The 24,142-nt window shown below is 42.9% G+C and overlaps 1 protein-coding gene across 1 annotated transcript in view; it reads right to left on the bottom strand.

The window, feature by feature from the left end:
- Positions 1-517: 517 nt before the first annotated feature.
- TBCA (tubulin folding cofactor A) overlaps positions 518-24,142 on the bottom strand; it is a 48,941-nt gene continuing 25,316 nt past the window's right edge. The window contains exons 2-4 of the mRNA XM_053296269.1: positions 20,132-20,237; positions 10,234-10,320; positions 518-3,514 (exon numbers count right to left, since the gene is read on the bottom strand). Of these exons, the coding sequence (XP_053152244.1) occupies positions 3,434-3,514; positions 10,234-10,320; positions 20,132-20,237 (274 nt within the window). The 3' untranslated portion in view covers positions 518-3,433. The remainder of the gene's footprint in view (positions 3,515-10,233; positions 10,321-20,131; positions 20,238-24,142) is intronic.

Here is a 24,142-nt window from a genome sequence, read left to right as displayed (position 1 = left end):
CTAGCCCAGGGATCTACACAAACCCTGGGGGGCATTTTTAAAACCTTGTGAGAGGTACATGGAGCATAGGTCTGGGGCAGGGAGGCATAAGTGGCATTTGCCCTATTCATAGTAGGCCTTCCTGCACCCATCTCCTTCCCAAATGGGGTGCATATGAGCAATACTCTGTATTGAGTCAGTGACTGAAGTAAAGTGTGCCGTCGAGTCTGTGTTGACTCCTGGTGATCACAGAGCCCTGTCATCGTCTTTGGTAGAATACAGGAGCAGTTTACCATTGCCTCCTCCCACACGGTCTGAGATGTTATCTTTCGGCATCTTCCTATATCACTGCTGCCCGATACAGGTGTTTCCCATAGTCTGGGAAACATACCAGCGGGGATTCGGAGCCTCTCATAACTAAATTTCAGAGAGGAAGAGAGCATGCATGTGTAAGTGAGCAGGGTACCCAAGCTGAAGCTCTGTGACAGAAAGTGTACACTTGTGAAAAAGGCAGCCCTGATCTAACCAACCAACAAAATATTGCCAACCTACTTTTTAATAGTTTTACAAATGCCAAATATAATGTAAGCTTGTTACACAAAACCCCACAAGCTTCAAACATTTTAGAAAATACAATAGACACGGTAAGATCCAATTAGCTTTTTAAAATCACACTAGTCACCATGCATCTGTGAAATTCTGTCCAGTCCACTGTACTCTTTAAAAAACAAAACACCCACCAATTTTTCATTACTGGTGAACAAGAGAAAAACGTTAAAATATTATGGAAGATTGTGAGTGTAAAATTAGGGGCTAGATGAAACCGGATGGTTTTGTTAAGTCATGTATACAATGAAAATTGAGCAAACTACATTGAAAATGGTTTCCTCACATTTCAGATGAGAGGAGAGCAAAACATCTGTTGCAAGAGCCAGTTGAAAGTCAGTCAGTTTGTGATTATTAGAAATTTTGGATGTGAACACAATCAGTGCAAAGGAACGCCTGCTCCCAAAAATAAAAGAAACTCTATTTGTGGCAGCCCTTTTATCATCATTTGCCTCCTAGGAAATGCATCACAGAATGGTTCAAAATAATAGTCTCCATATGGCACTCAGGGAATGCTGAACAATTAAGATGTGTGTTCATTTCCGGTTCATCACTATTTTTTGAAAATGTTTTGATTCAATTTAGAGTGGTTCAGACACTGGGCAACAAGTTACCACTTTCCATTCACCCAGTTTTGATACATTTTGTACAATATTATATCAAACTCAATCTGGCAATGAAACTCTATAGTACACAGTAATTTTTTTACTTTGGGAAAAATTAAATAAGTTTCTTATTAAATCAAACACAATAATACATAAACAGGATTAGAACAGGAACCTAAAATTATATAATTGAAAGATGAATGCTTGATTACTGAACCACTTATTTTGAATAGATTACCACTTTCTACATACAAAGGTTTGTTTCTGGTTCCGGTTCGAGACAAAGGAGTTTAGGTCTGGGGTTCTGTTCCAGTTCATTGAATATTCCTCTCTGAGTAGGATTTTTGATGTGGGTTTAGAATCAGTTTGACTACTTGATGACTCCAGTCAGCATTCAAACTAAAGAGCTGTGTGCAGAGAGAAGTGATTTTTGGCAATCCACCCTTCCCTTTGCAGCCTCCCAGAAGAGTTGAGAGTTGTCCCTGAGAGTTGTGGGACTTGACTGATTGCAGCACACTGGGCAACGGGTTAGCATTTCCCTTGCACCACTTTCCTGCTGAAAATACCCCTGAAGGTTAGCACATGGCAAGGGGCCTGCCAGGCTGACCAGTCAGCTACTCATGATCTGCCAGTAATCTCTGAATCCATGGCAGTTGAGTGCATTCAGGTGAACCCTGAAGATATTGGCAGCAAATAGATGCCCCACATTGCTGGGAAAGAGGATTTCCTGGTTTAAGAGTATCTCTTAATGGTGCATTGCTCTAATGTGCTGTTTGACTAATAGTTTGCACAATGGCGGAATGAAGAATCAGAGAGCCCATTAAGGAAACATAAGAGTGTCACCTTTGTGGCATTTACATCACAACATATGGACTACATAGCTAATGAAAGATACAAACAGAAGGATATGCTCCTGTGTTTGTTTAGCTGGCCAATCAGCAAACTTGTAAGAAGGTTCAGGCTCTTCATTGAGGAGGGCAGCACATATTTCTGGGTAGTCAAACATGCCTAAGTGCACAGCTTTAGCAATGCACAAAGTTACAACCTTAGGATTGTGGCAGACCACCAATGTAAAGGAAACGAGTAGACATCCAGCCTCTCTCACCACATCTAGTTAAATGTTATTTGAAAATTTGCTGGACAGACTTAGTGCATCAATTAGCAAGGCATCTTGTTTGCAAGATGCCTGCTACCAAGATATTCCCTTCAGAAGTTGCTAGCTTTGCACACAATTTTTAATAATGCAATAAAAACTGATTTTCTCATTTGTTTCATGATGAGAGCTTAAGCATTTCTCTTCAAACTGAACTTCTTCCCCACTTTATGAGGCAACATTCAAGCGTTATGTCAGCTTGTAACTTTACAGTTATCCAAGTACTTGAATGTTGCCTCACAGAGGGGGGAAATTCAGTTTGGAGAGAGGATATTAAGCTCTCATGCTGGAACAAAGGATTCTTCCAGCAAAACTCAGGTTTCTAAGTGAAGATGCTACCAGTTTTTGTGCCAGTACAATGGTATCAACACTGCTTGCCCATACATCCCATCAAGAAGGATGCTCACAAGCACAATCCTGGACATACGTACAGTATATATATGCCCAATTCCAATAACCCTACCTCAAAAAAGGAATTTAAAAAAATCACTCCAAATAGCAATAGCAATAGCACTTACATTTATATACCGCTCTATAGCCAGAGCTCTCTAAGCGGTTTAGAATGATTTAGCATATTGCCCCCAACATTCTGGGTACTCATTTTACCGACCTCGGAAGGATGGAAGGCTGAGTCAACCTTGAGCCCCTGGTCAGGATCGAACTTGTAACCTTCTGGTTACAGGGCGGCAGTTTTACCACTGCGCCACCAGGGAGTGTGATCACTCTAGTCTCATTCAGAAAAAGGACTATAAGGAGAGCCTCTGCTTTTACACTCAGTTCTAGGAATTTCTTCATAAACTCCCACTCCTGTTGCACTTTAAAACCTTAGCTTTAGACTTCAAGGAAAGATATAGAATTTTGAAAAGATTTATAAACTAAATGTGTTCTACCTGTACTCAAAATGCACACACACAAATTGGAGACGATGGTTTTATTCAATAATTTGTTCTTTTTCTTGAACATTCACAATTGCATAAATGATCCTCTTAGCATGTTGTTGCTCTTAACACTACTTTAAGCAATTCAGCAATGGCCAAACATTACAGAACAGTGGCAATGGACCCAATACCAAGGCATAGATAAGAGAAATCTAGGCTTGCAACTTTACTGACTCCAGTACTGAACGTGCATCTTTATATTCTTCAGCTTCTTCCAACTCTTTTTCATTTTCCTGAAAGTAAACAAACTAAATATTAATTTTAAAAATTAAGCCCCCCAGACATTTAGCTTATCTGAGAATGAGAAAGTTTGTTTTAAGTTACTGCATACATACCCGCCATCCTACAAGGACTGAATCTTTGGGGGCATTGCATCAAACTGACTGACTTAATGGGCAAAACTTTTACATTTCAGTGCCCGACAGCTAAAGTTTTTTTAAAAAGCATTTATTAAAACTTATTCCACCAAAGAAGTGGTACTTTTCTTTCTATAAAAAGAGCTGTAGGATTTATAAAGTCAGCCAAAAAGTAGATGAATCATGCATAATAAATCAAGGCATATGGAGTTTTTCTGGTCTAATCATTATGTCTGCAATTTTCCTATTAAAGGAATACTTAGGATAAAGTCATCAATAGTCTCAAAAATAGCTTTGAAGCAACAACGGAAGTTAGCACAAAGCTAAAAAATTTAGCTTATTACCTTTAGGAGACCAATCTTTTTTTCCTTCCAAACTATGCAAGACTAATTGGGAGACAAATTCTTTGACTAAAATTCCATTGGTTCCATTTTTATTCACAAAATGGGGCCAAATATGAAACAATTAATTAAAAGTATGCTGGCATTCAAGCAAGAGGCCAGACAAACTACACAAAAACAACTTCATGTAGCTACAGAAAAGGGAGAACAGAAGCGGGGAATAGAAGAAAGTGGCCATTCATGCCAAGGGACATGCATGTAATATATATTTTACCATACCATAAACATTCTGTTAATGGTATGTACAATACAATGGCTGACAAATAAAATTAAAGGCTGACATTTAGAGCAACCAGGTATGGATGCAGATGCAGCTCCAAAAATGTCAGTGTCTTCTGGAAAGCAAGGCATGTGCATGGGGGAGCAAAATATATCCCTGAGGGCCGCACAACACTCGGGGAAGGAAGACAGCGAATATACCTTTCCCTCAACCCCGCCCAGCATACTCTGCCGCTCTGGAAGACACTGCCTGAGTTCAAAGCAGCCTCTCTGTATGGGAATGTAGCTCTACTGCATCTTTAGCTGGCTGCTCTGGATGTCAGTCACTATTACGTATTTTGAAAAAACTAAAAAGAAACTGAAGTTCTAATAGTTCCCTTATGCATTGCCTCTAAGATAATCAAAGTCCTCTGCATCCACCCAGAAAAGATATCAATTCTCATGTACTGGGAGATGAGGCGAGTGCAAATTTCCAGCAGCAGTTGGTCTTAAGGCTGGTAGAGGGTTAGGACAACCTGACCCTTATAACCACTTACAATGCTGAATATTAAATAGAATATAAGGTACTGAAAATATTTCAGATCCTCTCGGAAGGAAACTGGTGCCTAGGTTATTCAGCACACTGGCTGACATCCTAACAACAGTAGCTTCAACAGTAAAGTGTGCCGTCGAGTTGGTGTCGACTCCTGACGACCACAGAGCCCTGTAGTTTTCTTTTGTAGAATACAGGAGGGGTTTATCATTGCCATCTCCCGCGCAGTATGAGATGATGCCTTTCAGCATCTTCCTATATCACTGCTGCCCGATATAGGTGCTTCCCACAGTGTGGGAAACATACGAGCAGGGATTGGAACCAGCAACCTCTGACTTGCTAATCAAGTCATTTCCCCGCTACAACAGTAGCTCTAGCAATTTTAGTCAGGAAATTTACCACCGCTTCACAACATTTTAACTTCTGCATCTAAAATAAGACAATTTTCATTTGGCAGATACAATGAATACAATTATTTAAGCTTTTGCCATTCACCTTAGTAAGTGTAAATTAGGGCCTGTAATCACAGACGAGGATAATGCATTTTGGGTGGACTTGCTTCTACTTTGTACAAGGCATGTTAACTAAATTTCATTCAAAGCTGAGACAATATAAATCTGATCAATAGCCCCATAGAACTGGAACTGAATTCTGTACTCCTATGCACCTCAGCTGTGCCTCAAATGGTTGTTACATCTTCATATAAACACCTGCATAGTCAAACTTCCTTCTTTCAATGTTTCCCATTATAACAGGAACTGGAGCTAAATTTGGCAAAATGGGGGGCAAAAATGGCAATCCTTACTTCAGATTCACAGATTTCCCCCATCCCCCATCCAAGCATCTTTTGGCAGCAGGAAAAGTAGAGGCACAGTACATTGCAGCTGCCAATCCCTTTTGCAAAATGCAATGTACAACATCAAAGTACCAGGTTCTACTATGCATGAAGCAAATTTCCAGATGATTTAAGCTTGAGTGACATGCAGAATGGATGTTACTAAATTACAAGATGGACACAGGAAGCCCTGTGCATACCACAGGTGTTCAAAATCACCTCTGAGCTGCAGTAAACATGCAGGGCAGAAATGAAACAATTATTACCAAGCATTTATGTGACACTTCCATATATATCAAAGTACTTCATATGCATCATCTGACTGTAATCCTTACCCAAGCTCTGTAGGGCTGGGAGGTATTACATTCTCCATACTGCTGAGGAGGGGTGTGTGTGAGCGGGGTGGGTGGGGAGGGGAGGGATGAATCAGACTGTGGCTGGCCTACTGAGTTCACGGCAGAGGAAGATCTGAACCAGAGACTTCCTGACTCATAGTCTGTTAGCCACTATGTCATACATCATCTAGACTGGAAACCTATCTAGTGTGTAAATACAATTTCAGCAAAAACATACAGATATTTACATTAACACATTATAGAGCATGACACCCCTTAGGCTGTATTTCAAAGGCGTACCAGCAGGGCGTTTTCCTGTGGTGGCCCCTGGATTGTGAAATGCTTTCCAACGAGGAATCCACAGGACTCCATCTTTGCCTGCATTTCAATGGGCACCTGTTTATTTCAGCAAGCCTTCAACCTAAGTTTGTGGCATTTTAGATGTTTATGATCTATTGGATAGGTTATCTGTTTTTCAGTTATGTTTCAATACGTTTATTTGAAGTACCTTAAAGCTTTGTGTGTTATGACTGACTGTTAGCCACTCTGAGTGTTCCATATAGAAAAGTAGGATATAAATATATTGAAACAAACTATCTGATGCAAACAAAACAGAACTACAGGAGTTGCTGTTGGGAAATGTTTAACTCAATAAACAAATAATATATTTGTCCAATAATTTAATACAACTTATTACTGCTCAGCCCAAGTAGAGCTAACAATGCAACTGGATAGCTAAGCTTCAGGACCATGGGTGTGCACAAACCAGTCTGCAATGAACCGGGCCGATTCAATGGTTCAACCAGGAACCGAACTGGCCTCCAAGAAAGGTAATTCAGTCCATGATCAAATTAGACTGAGTCTGGTGAGGATTCCCTTTAGAAGCAAAGGGTAATCCTGCCTTTAAAAGGCTTCTAAGGGCAGCCGGATGTCGGGGAGGCACTTTTAAAAAGTAGGTGCTTACTGATCCTCTGGTGGTGGCAGTGGGGTTCCAGCCTCCATGTATGTGTGCAGCACCTACTTTTAAAAGATGCCCTCCTTCCCCCCATCCCCGCATGCCCCTAGGAGCCTTTTAAAGGGAGGATTCCACTTTGCTGGTAAAGAGGAATCCTCACAAGATTCCCTTTTATAAGCAACGCCCCTCGGACTGTAAAACTGGTTCGACTGAACTGAATGGACCAGCGGTTCAGTTCAAATTTGGCCTGAATTCAAACTGAACTGCAAAAACCAGTCTATGCACACCCCTATTCAGGACTACCATAATGCAGCTCCAGGTATTGCTCTTGCAGGATTTGTGCAGCTTGCCACCTAATCATTTATGCAAAAATAAATAAATACTATTTTTCCTTTTAGAGGAAAAAAGAAGAAAGGCCAATATGTATTAAAAAGTTTCTGGCAATGATTCAAACCCATGATGCCTTGTGCCCCACCTCAAGAAACATTTCCCAAGACGATGGCAGCTTATGACAGAGAGTGAATGCTGGTTTTCCCAACTTGACCTTTCTCAGCTTACTAGCTTTATACAGGAAGGAGAGTTAGAGGGGAAAATAGAAAAAGCAGCCAAGTGGAAAACCTTCAAAAGCATTGGGAAGATTTGTACTAGTGCACACAATGTATCTAGTAGCCTAACAAACTTTGGAACAGTAATTTTGAGGAAGAGATGAACAGCAGGGAGAAAGATAATGAGGTATTCTCACGATCAGTGGAAAGCGGACTAAGGGAGTTTAGCCTGCTTTCCATGGATCATGGGAACGACTGGGCTCGCAGGCAAGCCCGGTTTCCCCAAAGTGGGTAAGCCACTTGAATACCCCTCCCCTTAAACGGGGTTAGCGGAGCGAGCACTCCGCTAACCCCATTTTTTTGATTGTGTATTGCCACAGTGTGGCTCCGCGGCATGGTAACACATGAGGAGACCCCTGGCCAGGAGGCTACAAGCAACTTCTAGGGCTTGGGGGTCTCTCCAGCATACTTCACGCCCTCATGCGGGGCATCCTGGAACTTCTGGGGGCTGTGCGGCCCCCTTTCCCTGCAGCCCCCACCGGCTCCATGACAGAGCTGGCAGTCGCGTGGGCGGCCAATCCAGCCGCCCAGGGTTGCGACTGTGATCATCTGTGGGGAGAGCGGGGTTTGTAGGGAGAGCCCACTCTCCTCACAAACCCCCTTACGGTGAGTGTCACTGATCGTGAGACTCGCCTCAATGATTGCCATCTCCACGTCAAGTACTTCAACAGAATGATTTCTTAAAAAAAAAAAAAAGTTGCTGTAATAGAAAATACTTCTTTCTAGATTCAATAACATATTTGTTATGTGGTTGTTAATTTGTATGAAAATATAGGAAGTTTCAACCTATGCGATTCACATCCTCTCTAATAAAACGCTTGGTGTCCGTGCCTCCCTGGCCTGTTCTGCGCATGCGCGGAGCGCATGCGCAGAACAGGGCAAGGGAGACACAATGGCCGGCACCCGGTGGCCATCTTGGGCGGCCAGAGGCGGCCGCCCCGAAGAAGCTGGGTGAGCGGCGCCGGGGAACACTGGCCGCCGCCGCCTTGGCCAGAGGACACCTGCAGCGGCAAGGGAGAGGCCCCAGGGAGTGGAGGGCCCAGCCGGAGCTGCGGGCGGCGGCGGTGGGTGGCGGGCCCGCTGGAGCCCTGGGTGGCCGCCCCGGCCGGAGACACGGGCCGCGGTGGGTGGCGGGAGGGGGAATGGCGGCGGAGGTCCAGACCCGCCCAGGGAGACGGAGGCCGGGACCGGGGGCCGAGCGAAGGCTGAAGAACACTAAAAGCAAAAATGCAGCCTCCACCGCTGCCTCCGAAGTCCCACCCTCCCTCCCTCCCAACTTCCGAAACCACCTTACCCTGGCCCGTGACAGCTGAGCAAAGAAAGTCCTAAATTGAGGAGGGAGAGAGGAGCTCGCAAGCTGTGCTCCTCCCTCTGCAAAGGCTCTGCCCGAACTGGCGCTTGGGACTGAAAGGACGCAAGAGGCGTCCTTTCCACCCCAAGCGCCAGTTCGGGCAGAGCCTTTGCAGAGGGAGGAGCACAGCTTGCGAGCTCCTCTCTCCCTCCTCAATTTAGGACTTTCTTTGCTCAACTGTCACGGGCCAGGGTAAGGTGGTTTCGGAAGTTGGGAGGGAGGGAGGGTGGGACTTCAGAGGCAGCGGCGGAGGCAGCATTTAAAAAAATAAAAATAAAAGGGAGAGGAAAAGGCTAGCGCCCGTTATTATAACGGGCTTCAAAACACTAGTACAGTATAAAAGCTCAACAATCAGAGGAAAGTTTAGCCATGATGGAGGAGTAGATTAACATAAATGAAACCAAGGCAAGCTGGCAAATACATAATTTGGTTCATTATCCTAAGAGTATAAAGCACACAAAGGACCAGTGCAGACCTATCACAGCTCACCACTTTACCACAAAAATCTAGTGTTAATTTCCCCAGCAACAGGTTACAATGGCATAAAATCTTAACCATGATTAATGAAAAACACGATTCCTTTAAACTGGAATTTGAAACCAAGGTTTGAAGCAGATTCCAAATCCTGGTTAAAATGCAACCCAGATTAGCATTAATCATGGCTAAGACTGGTACCAACATATCCCTTAATCACAATTAAGGCTGATGCGGAAATGCTCCAGAGAATGTAGACTAAATTTTAAGTTATGGTAAAATGACTGGCTGCATGTTTATTTTTACATCTGTTGCTTATTCTTGCTCAAGCTGGTAAACATGATTCTTCATGACCCCATTTCATCCTCACAACTCTGAAACCTAGGTTGAAATGAAAGAGTTGACAACTGGCCCAAATTCACCTAGTGAGCTTCATGACGGAATGGGGATTTAAACATGGGTCTCCCCAGACTACTCCATCTGCACCAGTACAGACACATAGCAGAAGTGTAAGGATGTAAGCTTTAATCACTTTAGACATTAGATTAACTAATGAAAACTTTTTGTCAAGATGTAGCATATTAATTTCTGGGGGAAATTAAAAATTAATGTAGCTGAAAAATCGGGGCACATTTGTTTATTTTTTAGACTATTTTGGTTTGTGTATTAACAGAAAGTAAAGGAAGTATTAAATAAGGCCTTTCCTTCCAAGGAGAAATGACAGCTTTTGATTAAGTTACCACACTTCCTTCAGTATGTCAAAAAGGCACCTGTATTGAGGTGCTGGTAATAAGGAGATTTATACAAGATTCATTGATTGATTAGTTAGAAGACATTTTAGTTGATTAGTTGGTTGACAGCCCTACAGAAATTATATTTCTGTACTTACTAATATCTGAGCAAGATCTGCACATGCTGCTTCTAGTCTGCGTTGGCAATCTGGAATCATCATTCGAGATTCTTGCAAGATCTCAGTCTGCAAAATAGAAACTCATGAAGTACATTAACAACTCCATGTTCTCATACAACTTTAGTGTTTAAACAATGCTGCTTTAAAATGTACATATATACTGATGTGTAGATAATGTAATATTTTTAAAAACACAAGTACTCTAGAATACTTTTTTATAATCAAAACAAAAGCTGGTAAAAGCTTTCCATGAAACATTTTTTAAAACTATTTAATATAAACTATTTCCCCTGCTGTCAGAAACAGCTTCGTCCAAAATGGGATCAGCTGGTTATATAAATATCTCCAGCATCTTTTGGATAATAAATAAAAACAGTGTTCAGATAATACCACACAGAGATAATTACCGCATGAAAAAAAGTTATTGAGTTATTGATCACATTGTACTGCTCACTGCAGGAGGTTCTGACTAAAAGACAAAGGTAAAGAAAAATGAAAAGCAAAGACCAGCGGGCTCATATTTTTGATGCTTACCATGCATAAAAAGTTATTACTTATCCTTGGGCTTCATTTTTGGAAAGAGATTATTCTCACCATGCTCTTTGAGTAAAATTACCAGTCTGGCACCCCACTGCATTTGAACATCTTGCATACATCTACAAAAGACAATTTTATAATTGGATGCAAAACCGTTCTACTTTATTTCATGGAATGCTTTTGGCCCTGAAACTCAAGCACTGACAGAGTGGTGTAAACAGCCGTCTCTAATGTATCCAGCCAGGTTAGAAATGAAAATCAATTAGCAATTCTATTAAGCTTGAAGATTCTTACAGCAATGATAAGAATTTCAGGCGGACTTTGAATGGGGACAAAGGGAACAGTACTGTCTGTCGACATTCATTATCCTTGCTTTGCTGTACCACCTATGGGAATGGTGGAAGGCGGGAGTTTAATAACTGATAAAACTTTTTGAAAATCTTAACCTATACATAACTTTTTTAAAATACAAGAACATGGAAATTGGATCAGCCTTTCCTAGATATGCTGCTTGTATTTGCTGCTGGTTAGAACTCAAGAGCTGAAGACATAATGACTGAAATCCAGACTAAACTATTCACAAGTAGTCATATTTAAATTAACTGGCCAAGTTCATCATTACCAACTTGACCAGTTATTTTCAATGGGACTACTCATAAGTAATTTAGTCTGGATGTCAGCCATTGTACTAAATGGTACATGAGCAAGTGGTTCACTCTTTTACTGATCACTACTTAGTGCTTTCTGCTTCAGTTACAATCAGGTGAAGGTGGCTTTCTTCAAGCACTGTCAGAATTCAAGAAGAAAGTACTGTCAGCAAAAGGGCCAATCCACCCTCATAAACCTCTTGGTGGCTGAGATATCACACAACATTAGATGCAGTGGAATGTAATGCTTGCACAGCTGTGCAAGAGCGCTGTGTGCAAACGCAAAAAATGAGTGGTGCATTGGTGCTGCTTTATAAGGGCTGTACCATCACACAACTCTTTTTGTGCCATTTTTGCACTTACACAACACAACAAACGTTACATTCCACCATGTGCCTAACATTGTGCAGTATGTCAGCTGGTACATTCTGCCTAAGAAAGGAGGGCGGAACAACATGGATAATTCTGAGGCAACAAGAAAATGAGTCTGAAGGAAAAGTCTCGGGTGTTGTAAAGACAATAATACTCCAATCAAAGATTCCAGGAACTGCCTCTTTATAAGAATGTAAGAACAGTCCTGCTGGATCAGGCCCAATGCCTATCTAGTCCAACAACCTGTCTCACACAGTGGCCCACCTGCCTCTAGGGAGCCCACAAGCAAGAGATGAGGGCAAGCCCTCTCTCCTGCAGTTGCTCCCTTGCAACTGGTATTCAGAGGCATCTTGCCTCTGAGGCTGGAGGTGGCCTATAGCCACCAGACTGGGAGCCATTGATAGACCTGTCCTCCATGAATTTGTCTAAGACCCTTTTAAAGCCATCCAAGCTAGTGGCCATCACCACATCCCATGGCAGAAAATTCCATAGATTAATTATGTGCGGTGTGGAAAAGTACTTCCTCTTGTTGGTCCTAAATTTTCCGACCTTCCAGTTCATGGGATGGCCCCTGGTTCTAGTGTTGAGAGAGGGAGAAAATTTTTCTCTGTCCACTCACTCTGTTCCATGCATAATTTTTATATACCTTGATGATGTCTCCCTGTAGTTGCCTCTTTTCCAAACTAAAGAACCCCAGATGCTGTAGCCTTGCCTTGTAAGGAAGGTGCTCTATGGCCCTAATTATCTTGGTTGCCCTCTTCTGCACCTTTTCCAATTCTACAATATCCTTCTTAAGACATGGTGACCAGAACTGTACACAATACTCCAAACATGGCCATACCATAGATTTATATAAGTGCATTATAATACTAGCATTCTTATTTTCAATCCCCTTCCTAACGATCCCTAGCATGGAATTGGCCTTTTTCACAGCTGCCGTGCACTGAGTCAACACTTTCAACGAGCCCCAAGATCTCTCTCCTGGTCAGTCACTGACAACTTAAATCCCATCAGTGTATATGTGAAGTTGGGTTTTTTGCCCCAATATGCATCACTTTACACTTGCTTACATTGAACTGCATTTACCATTTTGTTGCCCACTCACCCAGTTTAGAGAGATCCTTTTGGAGCTCCTCACAGTCAGTTTTTGATTTCACTACCCTAAATAGTTTAGTGTCATCTGCAAATTTGGCCACATTGCTGGTTACCCCATCTTCTAGATCATTTATGAACAAATTAACGAGCACCAATCCCAGTACAGATCCCTGGGGGACCCCATTTCTTACTCTCCTCCATTGTGAAAACTGTCCATTGATTCCTATCCTCTGTTTCCTGTCCTTCAACCAGTTACCAATCCACACATCAACCTGTCCCTTTATTCCATGACCTCAGGAGCCTTTGGTTTACTCAGGAGCCTTTGGTGAAGAACTCTGTCAAAAGTTTTTTGGAAGTCCACGTGTACTATGTCAAACAGATCACCTTTATCCACATGCCTACTGACACCCTCAAAGAACTTCAAAAAGGTTAGTGAGGCAAGATTGGCCCTTGCAGAAGCCATGCTGGTTCTAATTCAGCAAGGTCTGTTCTTCTATGTATTTAACAATTTTGTCCTTAAGTATGCTTTCCAATCAATCTACCCAGCACAGAATTCAAGCTAACCGGCTTGTAATTTCCCAGAACTCACTGGATCCCTTTTTGAAAATAGGAATTACATTAGTTGCTTTCCAGTACTCTGATACAGAGCCTGACTGTAGGGACAAGATATATATATTTGCGAGGAGATCAGCAATTTCACATCTGAGTTCCTTCAGAACGCTTGGGTGGATGCCATCCGGCCCCGAAGATTTGTTAATTTTTAGTTTCTCAAGACACCTTAGAATATCCTCTCATGTCACCTCAAATTGGTCCTCCCGACTTGAAAAGCTCAGTTCTGTAGAGGGTATATGGTCAGTATCCTCTGCAGTGTTCCTTCTAAAGCGTGCGTGTGCCTACACAGTTTTTGATGTGTGCTCAGTTAATTTTAGATCCCACTCAGGTTTAATCAGGAAGGTCCCACTCTGAATGCACATGCACACACACTGCCTTGATATTTCTGCCCAGAACAAAACTTATTCCGCACACAGATGGAAAAAAATTAGAGAGCACACTGATCCTCTGCCGTGAAGACAGATACAAAGAACTCATTCAGCTTCTCTGCAATCTCCTTATCCTCCTCAATAATCCCTTTCATGCCCTCATAATCTAAGGGTCCGACTGCCTCCCTGGCAGGTTTTCTGCTGCTGATATATTTAAGTAAGTTTTTGTTGTTCCCCTTGACACTTCTAGCCATGTGCTCCTCAAACTCTCTTTTTGCACCCCTTATTAACTCCTTGCATTTCTTTTGCCAGAGTTGATGTTCCTTTCTGTTCTCTTCACTTGGGCAGGACTTCCAAGTCCTCTTCCCTTTCATAGCTTCCCCGACACTACTTGTTAGTCATGCTGGTGTCCTCCTGAACTTGGTAGTACCTTGACTCCTTTTTAGTATACATTCTAACTGAGCTTTTACTATTGTGGTTTTAAGTAAGTTCCATGCTTTCTGGAGTGAATTGACCCTCCTGACATTCCTTTTCAGCTTCCTTTTTGCCAGTCTCCTCATTTTTTAGAAGTTTGCTCTTCTGAAGTCCAATACATCAGTGTTGAACATCCTTGGCAATGCTCCACTTGCATATAAGCTGAACTGGATCATACTATGGTCTCTGTTCCCCAATGGTTCCGCAACTCTGACATCTCGCACCAGATCCTGGGCACCACTCAGGATTAAGTCCAAGCTCACCATCTCTCTGGTTAGCTCTGCAACTAACAGTTTTAAGGCATAGTCATTTAGCATGACTGTGCCTTCCCCCGTCCCCTTTGCAGCAGCAGTCCAACATTTTCTTATCCCGTTTTAGCCTCCTGTTCCAATTGGCTGTCTTCTAGGCTCAGATGATCTGGAGCCCCTAAACTCTCCAGAACAAGGCAGGATTTGCAAAAGTTTGAATGCAAGATAGAGAAATAAATGTGCCCAGTTTTCTCTCTAATTTTCTTCATCTATGTGTGGAATGAGTTTTGTTCAGGGTGGGAGTATCAAGGCAGTGTGTGCACACGTGCATTCAGAGTGGGGCCTTTCTGATTCAACCTGATCGGGATCTAAAACTGACTGAGCGGACAACAAAAAAATTGGGAGTGCAGGCATGTATTAGAGGGAACACTGAATGTTCCTCACTCACAGTTCAGTCACTCAGTCATTCCAGGTTGAATACAGAATTAGAAAATATGATCCTGTGTATAGGTATAGTAGATCTCCCCCCACCACACTTCTATGGTTCACCCTCAATTACCTCTTCACTGTTCCTTTCCTCCCACTCTCAGCTTGATATCTTATATCCATGATTCCCTTATTCCTTCCCCCTCATTTGCCTCTCTACCCTGAAGTGTCTTGGTGAACTCATTTGACTTGAATCATATGCAGTGGTATAGTCAAATTCAGAGGTGCAGGTACTCTCCATGACAGTCCCCACAGGCAACCCAACAGCCACACACCCCAAATGGCCATACCCCACAATACCACTATATCTGCATTTTTATTTGCATTTTTAATGCAATGCAGTTTTGTTGTTTTGTGCAGTAACATGCAGACTGTAAAAAAAACCCAACACCCTTCTAAAAATAAACCTGCCCAAGATTGCCCTTTTCTTCAAAGATAAAGGGAAGACATGATAGAGGTCTATAAAATTATGCACAGGGTGGAGAGAGGACATTTTTTTCCTCACAACTCTAGAACCAGGGGTCATTGCATGAAATGGACCACCAGAAGGTAGTACTTTTTCACACAGAGCATAATCAATCTATGGAGCTCTCTGCCACAGGATGTGGTGATGGCCACCAGACTGAATTCTGAGAATTGGTCCAGCCAACAATTTATGTTACTCATGGCAGAAAAATGTCATAACACCAGAGAAGCCACATTCTGCATGCCATTTCAAACCTTTCTGCTAAGCCAACTCCAGAGTTATAATACTGCAGGTTATATAGTTAGCAAACAGGACAGGCTTTAGGGTCTTTACTGCCCATTCAGCTCATACATGCCATAACTACCTGCCCATTCCCCACATTAATTTGCCCTACCTCAAAGATACAGAAGCAAGAAGCAATGGGCCCCCTCTGCCCAATTAATTAGCTTGCATCAGTCAGAGGAACATAGTTCAAGTAATCTGTCTTATACAGAGTCAGGCCCTTGGTTCATCTAGCTCAGTATTGTCTACACTGACTGGCAGTGGCTTCTTCACTTTCTGCACGCAAGCATGCAGCTGCTCTTCCATTGAGCTATGGCCCCATCTCATAAGGGGAATATCTTATAGTGCTCACATGTAGTCTCCCATATATATGCAAACCAAGGCAGACTTTGCTTAGCAAAGGAGACAATGTATGTTTGCTAACGAAGTCCAGCTCTCCTCTCCAGAATCACAATGGCCTTGGCTGGCTTCATTGGATTACAAAATAATTACTATTACAAATATTTCACATGTGAGAACAAGACCCTGTGTGTTTAGTTTGATGTAAATCAGTCCACTGGTTTGTTTTTTAATGATTGACTACAAAAGTGTTTATAACTTAAAATGTCATATTTAGATCCTGCCCTTTCTTGTGACTACCGGAGATGAGCAGGCAAGTGGAAGGGAATTATACCTTACCAAAACAATGCCCAAGCAACAACAATTCTTGTCTAAGCTTTCCCCATAATTGTTCTTGGCATAAAAATGCTCCATCAAGAATCTTACACACATTTGCCTGGGAGTAAGTTTCATGGAATATAACAGAACATATTTCTGAGTAAAGAAATACTCAGAAATATACTGGAAATATACTGTTAGTATCTTGAACTTCAGCCTGTGGGATAAGTCAACTATGGAGTTTACACATGATGGTATATCATGCCTATCTGGTACAAGTTATATACATCACCATGGCCATTTAAAAACAAACATACTTTTATCAACTCTGTGTACAAGCTACTATAAAAATCCAGGACTCTCCACTCCATCCCGCCCCCCACTGCCCCTGCAACAGAATTGTGAGCTATTCCAAGGGCAGTGAACCATATTCTTATATGTTTTGCTGTTATTTACAGTTTTTTTTTGTTATTGTTGAAAAGCAGTATATAAATGACAAAGAGAGAAGAAAAACCCACAAACTAGATTAAAGCCAGCAAACAATTTAGTACCCATCCCCACAATCAGTCACCACAAGGCAACTCAAAACCAGAAAGGCATAAAATCAAAAACAGCAATAAAAATAAAATAAAATAAAATAAAATAGGAAGCATCCAATGAAAAAGCAATAGCAAAGACTGAGTCTTAGGATACTGGGAAATGTGTGCAATCTTCTTTATTGATGTAGTAATAATGTACCAATGCGTTTCAGCTGTAAGCTTTCTTCAGGGGCATTTATCCAATAATCTTATAGGAGATCTCTATTTAAAAAGCGTCCCACAGTCCTCTTTTTAAATAGAGATCTCCTATAAGATTATTGGATAAATGTCCCTGAAGAAAGCTTACAGCTGAAACGCATTGGGCACATTATTACTACATGAATGAAGAAGATTGCACACAAATGCTGGCATACTAAGACTTGGTCTTTCCTATTGCTCTAGGAAAATTGAAGAGTTTTAAAACTAAACCAAACCCCACTCCCAACAGTGGCTTCCAAATTAAGGATAAAAGAAAACCTCTCTTTCCCTCAGAGAAAGGCATACAGAGACTAACTCAAGCATGGGGCAGGGGGAGCTCTGCAGGGATAGGGGCTGCCACTGGCTAAGGAAAGGAAGGCTTCCAGCATGCCAGTGACAGAACAAATCAGCCCCCTCTGAAGAAATAAATCAGCGGCAGAAGCCACAGGGGTGGGAAGAATGCCAGAGAGAGCTTGGGCCTGTCCAGAGAACTGGAGAAGTCCCAGGTCGGTGACCATAGGTCCCCCCCCCCCCCCCGACTACACCAGTGGTCATATGGACTGTTTTACTAAGCCATATCTCACAGAAATCCCAACACAATTCAAAACCTATGGTTGTCATTTACTCCCTACCATTATCCCAAAGCTTTAACAGCTTAACAAGCAGAAATTCAACCAGTGAATCTCATGCAAAGTGCCTAACCTGATTTTCAGCAATTTCCCCCTCTCTTATCCCATCCAAAGCCCTTCTAGAGGGTCTCCTGGCCCTCAGAAGAGGCTGGGGGGGGAGCACAGGGGGTTACTAGGGCAGGCGAGTTAGAAAAGCTCCATTGTGCAAGGGCACTTCTGTGCAGACAACTATGGATACAACCCAATGTCTTTTCTTACAAGTTATTTCTCTGTTTAGAACTGGAATATTAATATGAACTAAAGACTGTTCTCCTTGGGATGGTTTCATATGAGAGACAGAGCTTGTCCCCTCAGAATTTACTTTGCCTCCCCTGCTATTCCCCCCACCTGATGCCACTGTTGAAGGGGGCTAATATGTAAAAGACTGACTTTCATGTGAGGCATTTAAGACTGAAAACCAACAAGTTGTTCTAGTAAGAACTAATCAGCCTACTTTCCTTTCACTGTCTCCACAAATGGACTAAATTTGGTTCAAATCAAGGTCCACAAGTTAGATCTCTTGCATCTCAAATGTTCATGCATAAGCCATCTTGGATTGGGGTGGATGACATCATCACAAACTATGCCATTGAGGGGTCCGTATGTGTCCTTACAGCTGCAGCAAATTTGGCTCAAATCGGTTAAGCGGTTCATGTTAGCCCACTTACGCCTCAAATGTTTACGCATCCACCATCTTGAACTGGCATGGATGATATCATCACAAGCTATGCCATTGGAGGTGTCCATGTGTGTCACTCACTGCAACTGTACCCAATTTGGTTCAAATTGGTTAGACAATCCACAAATTAGCCCACTTGCACCTCAGATGTTCATGCGGCCACCATCTTGAACTGCAGTGGATGACATCATCACACACCATGCCAGTTGGGCATCCCTGTGTCCCTACAGCTGTAGCAAATTTGGTTCAAATAGATTAAATGGTCCACAAGTTAGCCCACTTGCGCCTCAAATGTTTATGCGTCCACCATCTTGGATAGGGGTGGATGGCATCATCAAAACTATGCCATTGAGGTGTCCCTACAACTAGACCCAATTTGGTTCATATTGGTCCAGGTGTTGCGAAGTTGATGGCATGCGCGTGCGCGCGCGCGCGCGCACACGCGCACACACACACAGAAAGCCAGGTGATCGCAAAAGCCTATTGGAAAGTAGACTAAAAATCATCTGAGTTCTAGTTAAGAACGTTGTAATCGTCACCTTATTATCCTCACAAGGAACAGGGAGTACAGCAATATGAGCTTGGATATGACAGAATTCCATAGCTCAGTGGCAGCAGACATTCTTTGAACGCAGAAGGTCATGGGTCCAATACCTGGCATCTCCAGGTAGGGGTGGAGTCTCCTTTCTGAAACCCTGGAGAACCAGTTGGTCAATGTAGACGACACTCACCCAGATTGCCCAGTGGTCTGACTCCACGTAGAGCAGCTATAAACAGTTTTTCAACATTCCTAAGGCAGAACACCTCAACCAAAAATATACTTTTTTTGGAAGTGTCTTTGATTTCAATGGAATCACTTCCAAGCGGATGAACTTAGGATCACAGCTTCAGAAAAATCCCTTCAAATTGAAATGAAAACATCCTAAATATTTTAAGGACACTGTATAAAACTAGGAAGCAAGCAGACTTTTGTGTGCATGTTTAACTATCATGTAGTATCTGATCACAAATTATTTCTTCTCCATACAAAATTCTACTGTTTATCAGAAGATTACATAGTTCGATGCACATATACCAAACTCTAATCTCTCTGCAACAGCAGGATTTGAAACAGCATCTTGCTGCTCATGAGTAGATATGAGCAAGAAGCTTCACGGCAAATGAGACAAGGAGAAGCACAAAGAATGAAATACAGCACCGCCAGGACAAGGAGACACCAGTCCCACATAATGGGTCAGTTCAGATGCAACACTAAGCTACGATTTTAAGTGCTACAAGGAGAAGCTGCAGTGAGCCTCAGGCTCAGATGTTTCCTCGCCCTGGGGGATCTGGGGCGGGAGAATACAAGTTCAGGAGACTTTGGGTTATACATATGCCAATAAAGTACAGTTTGTTGGCTTGTCTGGACAAGTTCATTATGTGAATTTGATATTTTTGTGATCACAAAAGACCTTTTAGTTAAAAGCGTTTACAAGTCAACATGTATTTTCAGAGCCATTGAATTGTTTACCTGCTTTTTAATTCCATAGTCATCTGCTGCTACAGCTTTCATCTTCTCAATTTTTTCTTCTTGCTGTTTTGCTTCTTTTTCATACATAATCTTTTCTTTTGCCAATCTGCGCACAAGAAGAATGAATAATATTTCTATTATATAAAAGCCAATATGTTTTCCTAATTGAAAAGTTAGACACACCCCACAATACTCCATGGATATCACATCACATTATTCAAGTTTCCAATGTTTTACTATTCATTAAATCTTATTCTTGTTTATTAAGATATATTTTGGACAGAACCAAAGATCTAAGTTAGTTCATGCATGGTTTGCCCAGCGGAGCTTTAGAATTCTTTTAGACACTTCCTACCCACACCAACTCAAATCACAGATTTGCCACATCAAATTCTCCTCTCAGATTTGGACTTAGTAGCAATCATTCACACTGTTTTAACTTTGAGGCTACATTGTTGGACTTCCTTTGATGACAGTCAAAATGCTGGGGCATCCCTTCTGGTGGAGGGAGGGAATCAGAAGCACATTATGCTAATCCTCCAACATCTGACCCAGGTCTACTCCATGATGGCATTCATGTTCAACCTGCTGATTAAAATGTATACCAGCATAGTAGTCTTAAGTTCAAGATACCAGAGACACTAGCCCACATACTGTGTAGCAACAGGTGAGTGGAAGAAGGACTACACTGTTGTAGGGAGCCTTCAATGGTTCTGCAGTGATGGCTTCTCCTGCAGCCAGGCATGCATGGGGGCGGGGACTATTTTTGCTTCTCTATCCTCACTGCAAAAGACCTTTCTGCTTGCAGGAATATATCCCTGAGGATCACACAAAATCACTCTCTTCTCCCCCTCCACATATACCCAGCTGCAAGAAAAGCCCTCATCACAACTACACTGAAGGCTCCCTTCAAACATGGAGCCCTTCTTCCACCTACCTACATGTGGGCCACTGCCTCCACTCCTAAGTTCAATCACAACCTCACCAGGGAGCAATATCTTGCTCGGAGGAGAGGAGAGAGACTCAGGCTAGGGAGCAGCCACCATCCAGCTCCTTTGTTCCAGCTGAAGTGGCCCCTCTCTCCCCCAACTGCCACCACAGAGCGACCAGGGACCATCTTGCTCTGGGGGAGGAGAAAAGAAAGAAGTGAGAACAAGGCCCATGGATAGATGTAAATGTATGGCTTGATGTGTTGTTCTTTATTTAAGTTTTCTGTAAATCATTTTGGGAAGTCCACCTGAAAAGCAGTACATAAATGCAAAATAAACAATAAATATAAATCTTAAGTTTGCCATCTATGTGGCAAGTATGTAGGCCTGAGCTTTCAGAAATATTGGAACCTTGGAGAGGTCCTTTCCCTCCTCCCACCACACAGAGGCAGCCAATCCCAGCCAGGCAATTGCCACAGGTAGTAGTACATGACTGCAGACAGAGAGAGAGAGTTAGTTCTTTAATTCCTGACCCAGCACTGGCGCAAAGAAAGCTGGGCAGGCACAGGGAACGCTTGAATGACAGTGGGCTTTATTAATCGAACATTGCTATTTATGAGATTCCTTTGGATAGGATGAGCTGTATCAAAATAAATACTTCACTGACATTCTACATCCAAAAGGCAGATTCCATGCAAACTCCTAACAGATGAGTTATCCTCTATAATAAAAGGCTTGGGCGTGTGTTCGTGCCGCCCGTGTCTTTCTCGGCAGTTCTGGGCATGCGCAGAGCGCATGCCCAGAACCGGTGAGAAAGATACGGCCGCCCAGACACGGGTGGCCATGTTGGCCAAAGTAGCTGAAGTGCCCCAAACGACGGTTGATGTCCCCATCGTCGTAGCAATAAATTGCTCCCGCGGTGGCCGCCACCAACCGCCTGCCCTCCCAGCTGCCCGAGTCCTCCTTTTTGAACCAAAACACACACACCCCATGATTAAGGGCCAAATCGGCCCATGTAATTGCCCCCACGGCCGCCGCCGCCGACCACCCTCCCAGCTGCCGAGACCTTCTTACCCGAGTACGCCCGCGTCAGTCGGGCGATAAAAGTTCCTATTTAGAGAAGGAGAGAGGAGCTCGCAAGCAGAGCTCCTCTCTGTGCAAAGTCACTGCCCGAACTGGCGCTATGGACGCAAAGGACGCAATAGGCTTTTCTCTCCTTCTCTAAATAGGAACTTTTATCGCCCGACTGACGCGGGCGTACTCTGCTTGCGGGACTGATTTCTAAGGAGGCAGCACATGCAGGCTATGTAGCATCAGCGTAGTTGATCAGATAATTCCACATTCATTCCTATCACGGACAATTACTTAAATCCAGAAGTGCTATTAAAATACTAGTATGACTATAATGCTGCTGTCTAGAACTTTGGAAACTCCAGGTAGCATCAAGAACAGCACTAACTAGCACATGCTGTTCTTCCCTCCACCTTCACTGCAGCTCCAAGTCTCCTGAAAAGCCATTCCTGAGGGTTGAGGGACCCTTGGCAATAGTACTGGAGGCTACAGGGGGAGCGGGGAATCCTCAGAAATTGCGTTGACACGTATTCTGCAAGTCCACTCATGGAACATGTCTCCACCCAGTTTGAGGATTTCCCTCCTCCCTCTGGAGACACCCACACCACATTCCATGCCATTTGCCTCAACTTTCAGGAACAGTTTGGGAGGGCTGCAATGAAGAAGGAGTGGGGGAAATGGCTTGTGCTAGCACCGCTCTGGATGCTACCTATATTTTAGTGTCAATATTTGATTCTGGTTTTAAAAACAGGATTGTGTCTTTAATCAACTTGCTTTACTTTCTAGCTAAGAAGTATCTTCCTCTCCAAGTAAATTCAGCTTATAATAAGAGGACAAAGCATAAAAATTATAGAAGAGTGATATAAATATATATATCCACCCCAGTGTGCTATCCCATGCAACACTGATTTCCATGATCAAAGATAAATAAATTAAACCTGAATTTTACTAAATTACACAGTTGAATATTATCAAACAGATCAAGGCATCAAACAGTTGAGCTGAAGTTTCACAGTTCAGATGAGTCCAAAAACAAATTTTAATGATTTTAATTAGAATCCGAGTCTTGAGCTAAAACAATGGATTCAGCCACTCTTGAAAAAAACAGAAATGCTTCGAGAGCTGAGGTAAAACACCACAATTCTAACTGAACCATACAAAACATGAGTAAATATAAGAACTAATTTCATTTTCTGGTCAGGTTATTTTTTTTAAAGTAATTATGGCCCCTGATTTTATTCAAGAAGTGATGTCAAACCGAAGGATTTCTACAGTGTTCTTCTTCCGATTTTGGCAGTCAAGAATCGACATTCTAACACTGCTCTCCATTAGTGATGTGCATGGAACCGGGCAGGGGTGGCTTGATGGGGGTGGGGGGGGTGCCACTTTAAGGGTGGGGGAGGTTGCACTTACCCCTCCCCTTGCTTCCCCCCCCCAAGCCAGCGTTCGTTTTCTGTAAAAGTCTTTGGGGAGGCAGTGTACCGCCCTGCCACCCCTTCCCCCTCTCTGGCCGGAAGTATCAGGTATGTGTGTGCACGCCGCGTGCACGCCTGTCTGGCGTGCGCACACGCACCCGGTACTTCCAGCCACTTCCAGCTGAAGAGGGGGAAGGGGCGGCAGGGAGGTACACTGCTGCCCCGAAGGCTTTTATGGAAAACCGCCGGCGGGGGGAAAGCAGGGGGAGGGGTAAGTGCACCCTCTCCTACCTTTAAAGTGGCACTCCCCGCTTCAAACTTCGAACCCCCCAGCTCAATGTCCGAACAGGTTCATGCACATCCCTACTCTCCATTGAGTACTGGAACACTTGGTAGGAAATGTTGCAACTGCTCTAATCAGTAACATGAGCCTCAGCAGTTGTGAGGCCATGAGATTTCCCTGGATCACAGGGATGCAAGGCATTAGTTTAGGATTGCTACAAGTGGATGATGTCAGCACAAATGTTTCTTGATTGTGAGCTAAATAATTTATCTTAACAATATATTTTAAACAGTTATTGGTGTCAGAAGTATGA

Source organism: Hemicordylus capensis, chromosome 2 (assembly GCF_027244095.1).
Source record: "Hemicordylus capensis ecotype Gifberg chromosome 2, rHemCap1.1.pri, whole genome shotgun sequence".
NCBI classification, from domain to species: Eukaryota; Metazoa; Chordata; class Lepidosauria; order Squamata; family Cordylidae; genus Hemicordylus; species Hemicordylus capensis.
Note: the sequence above shows the minus strand (reverse complement) of the source record. Positions and strands in the feature narration are given on the sequence as shown.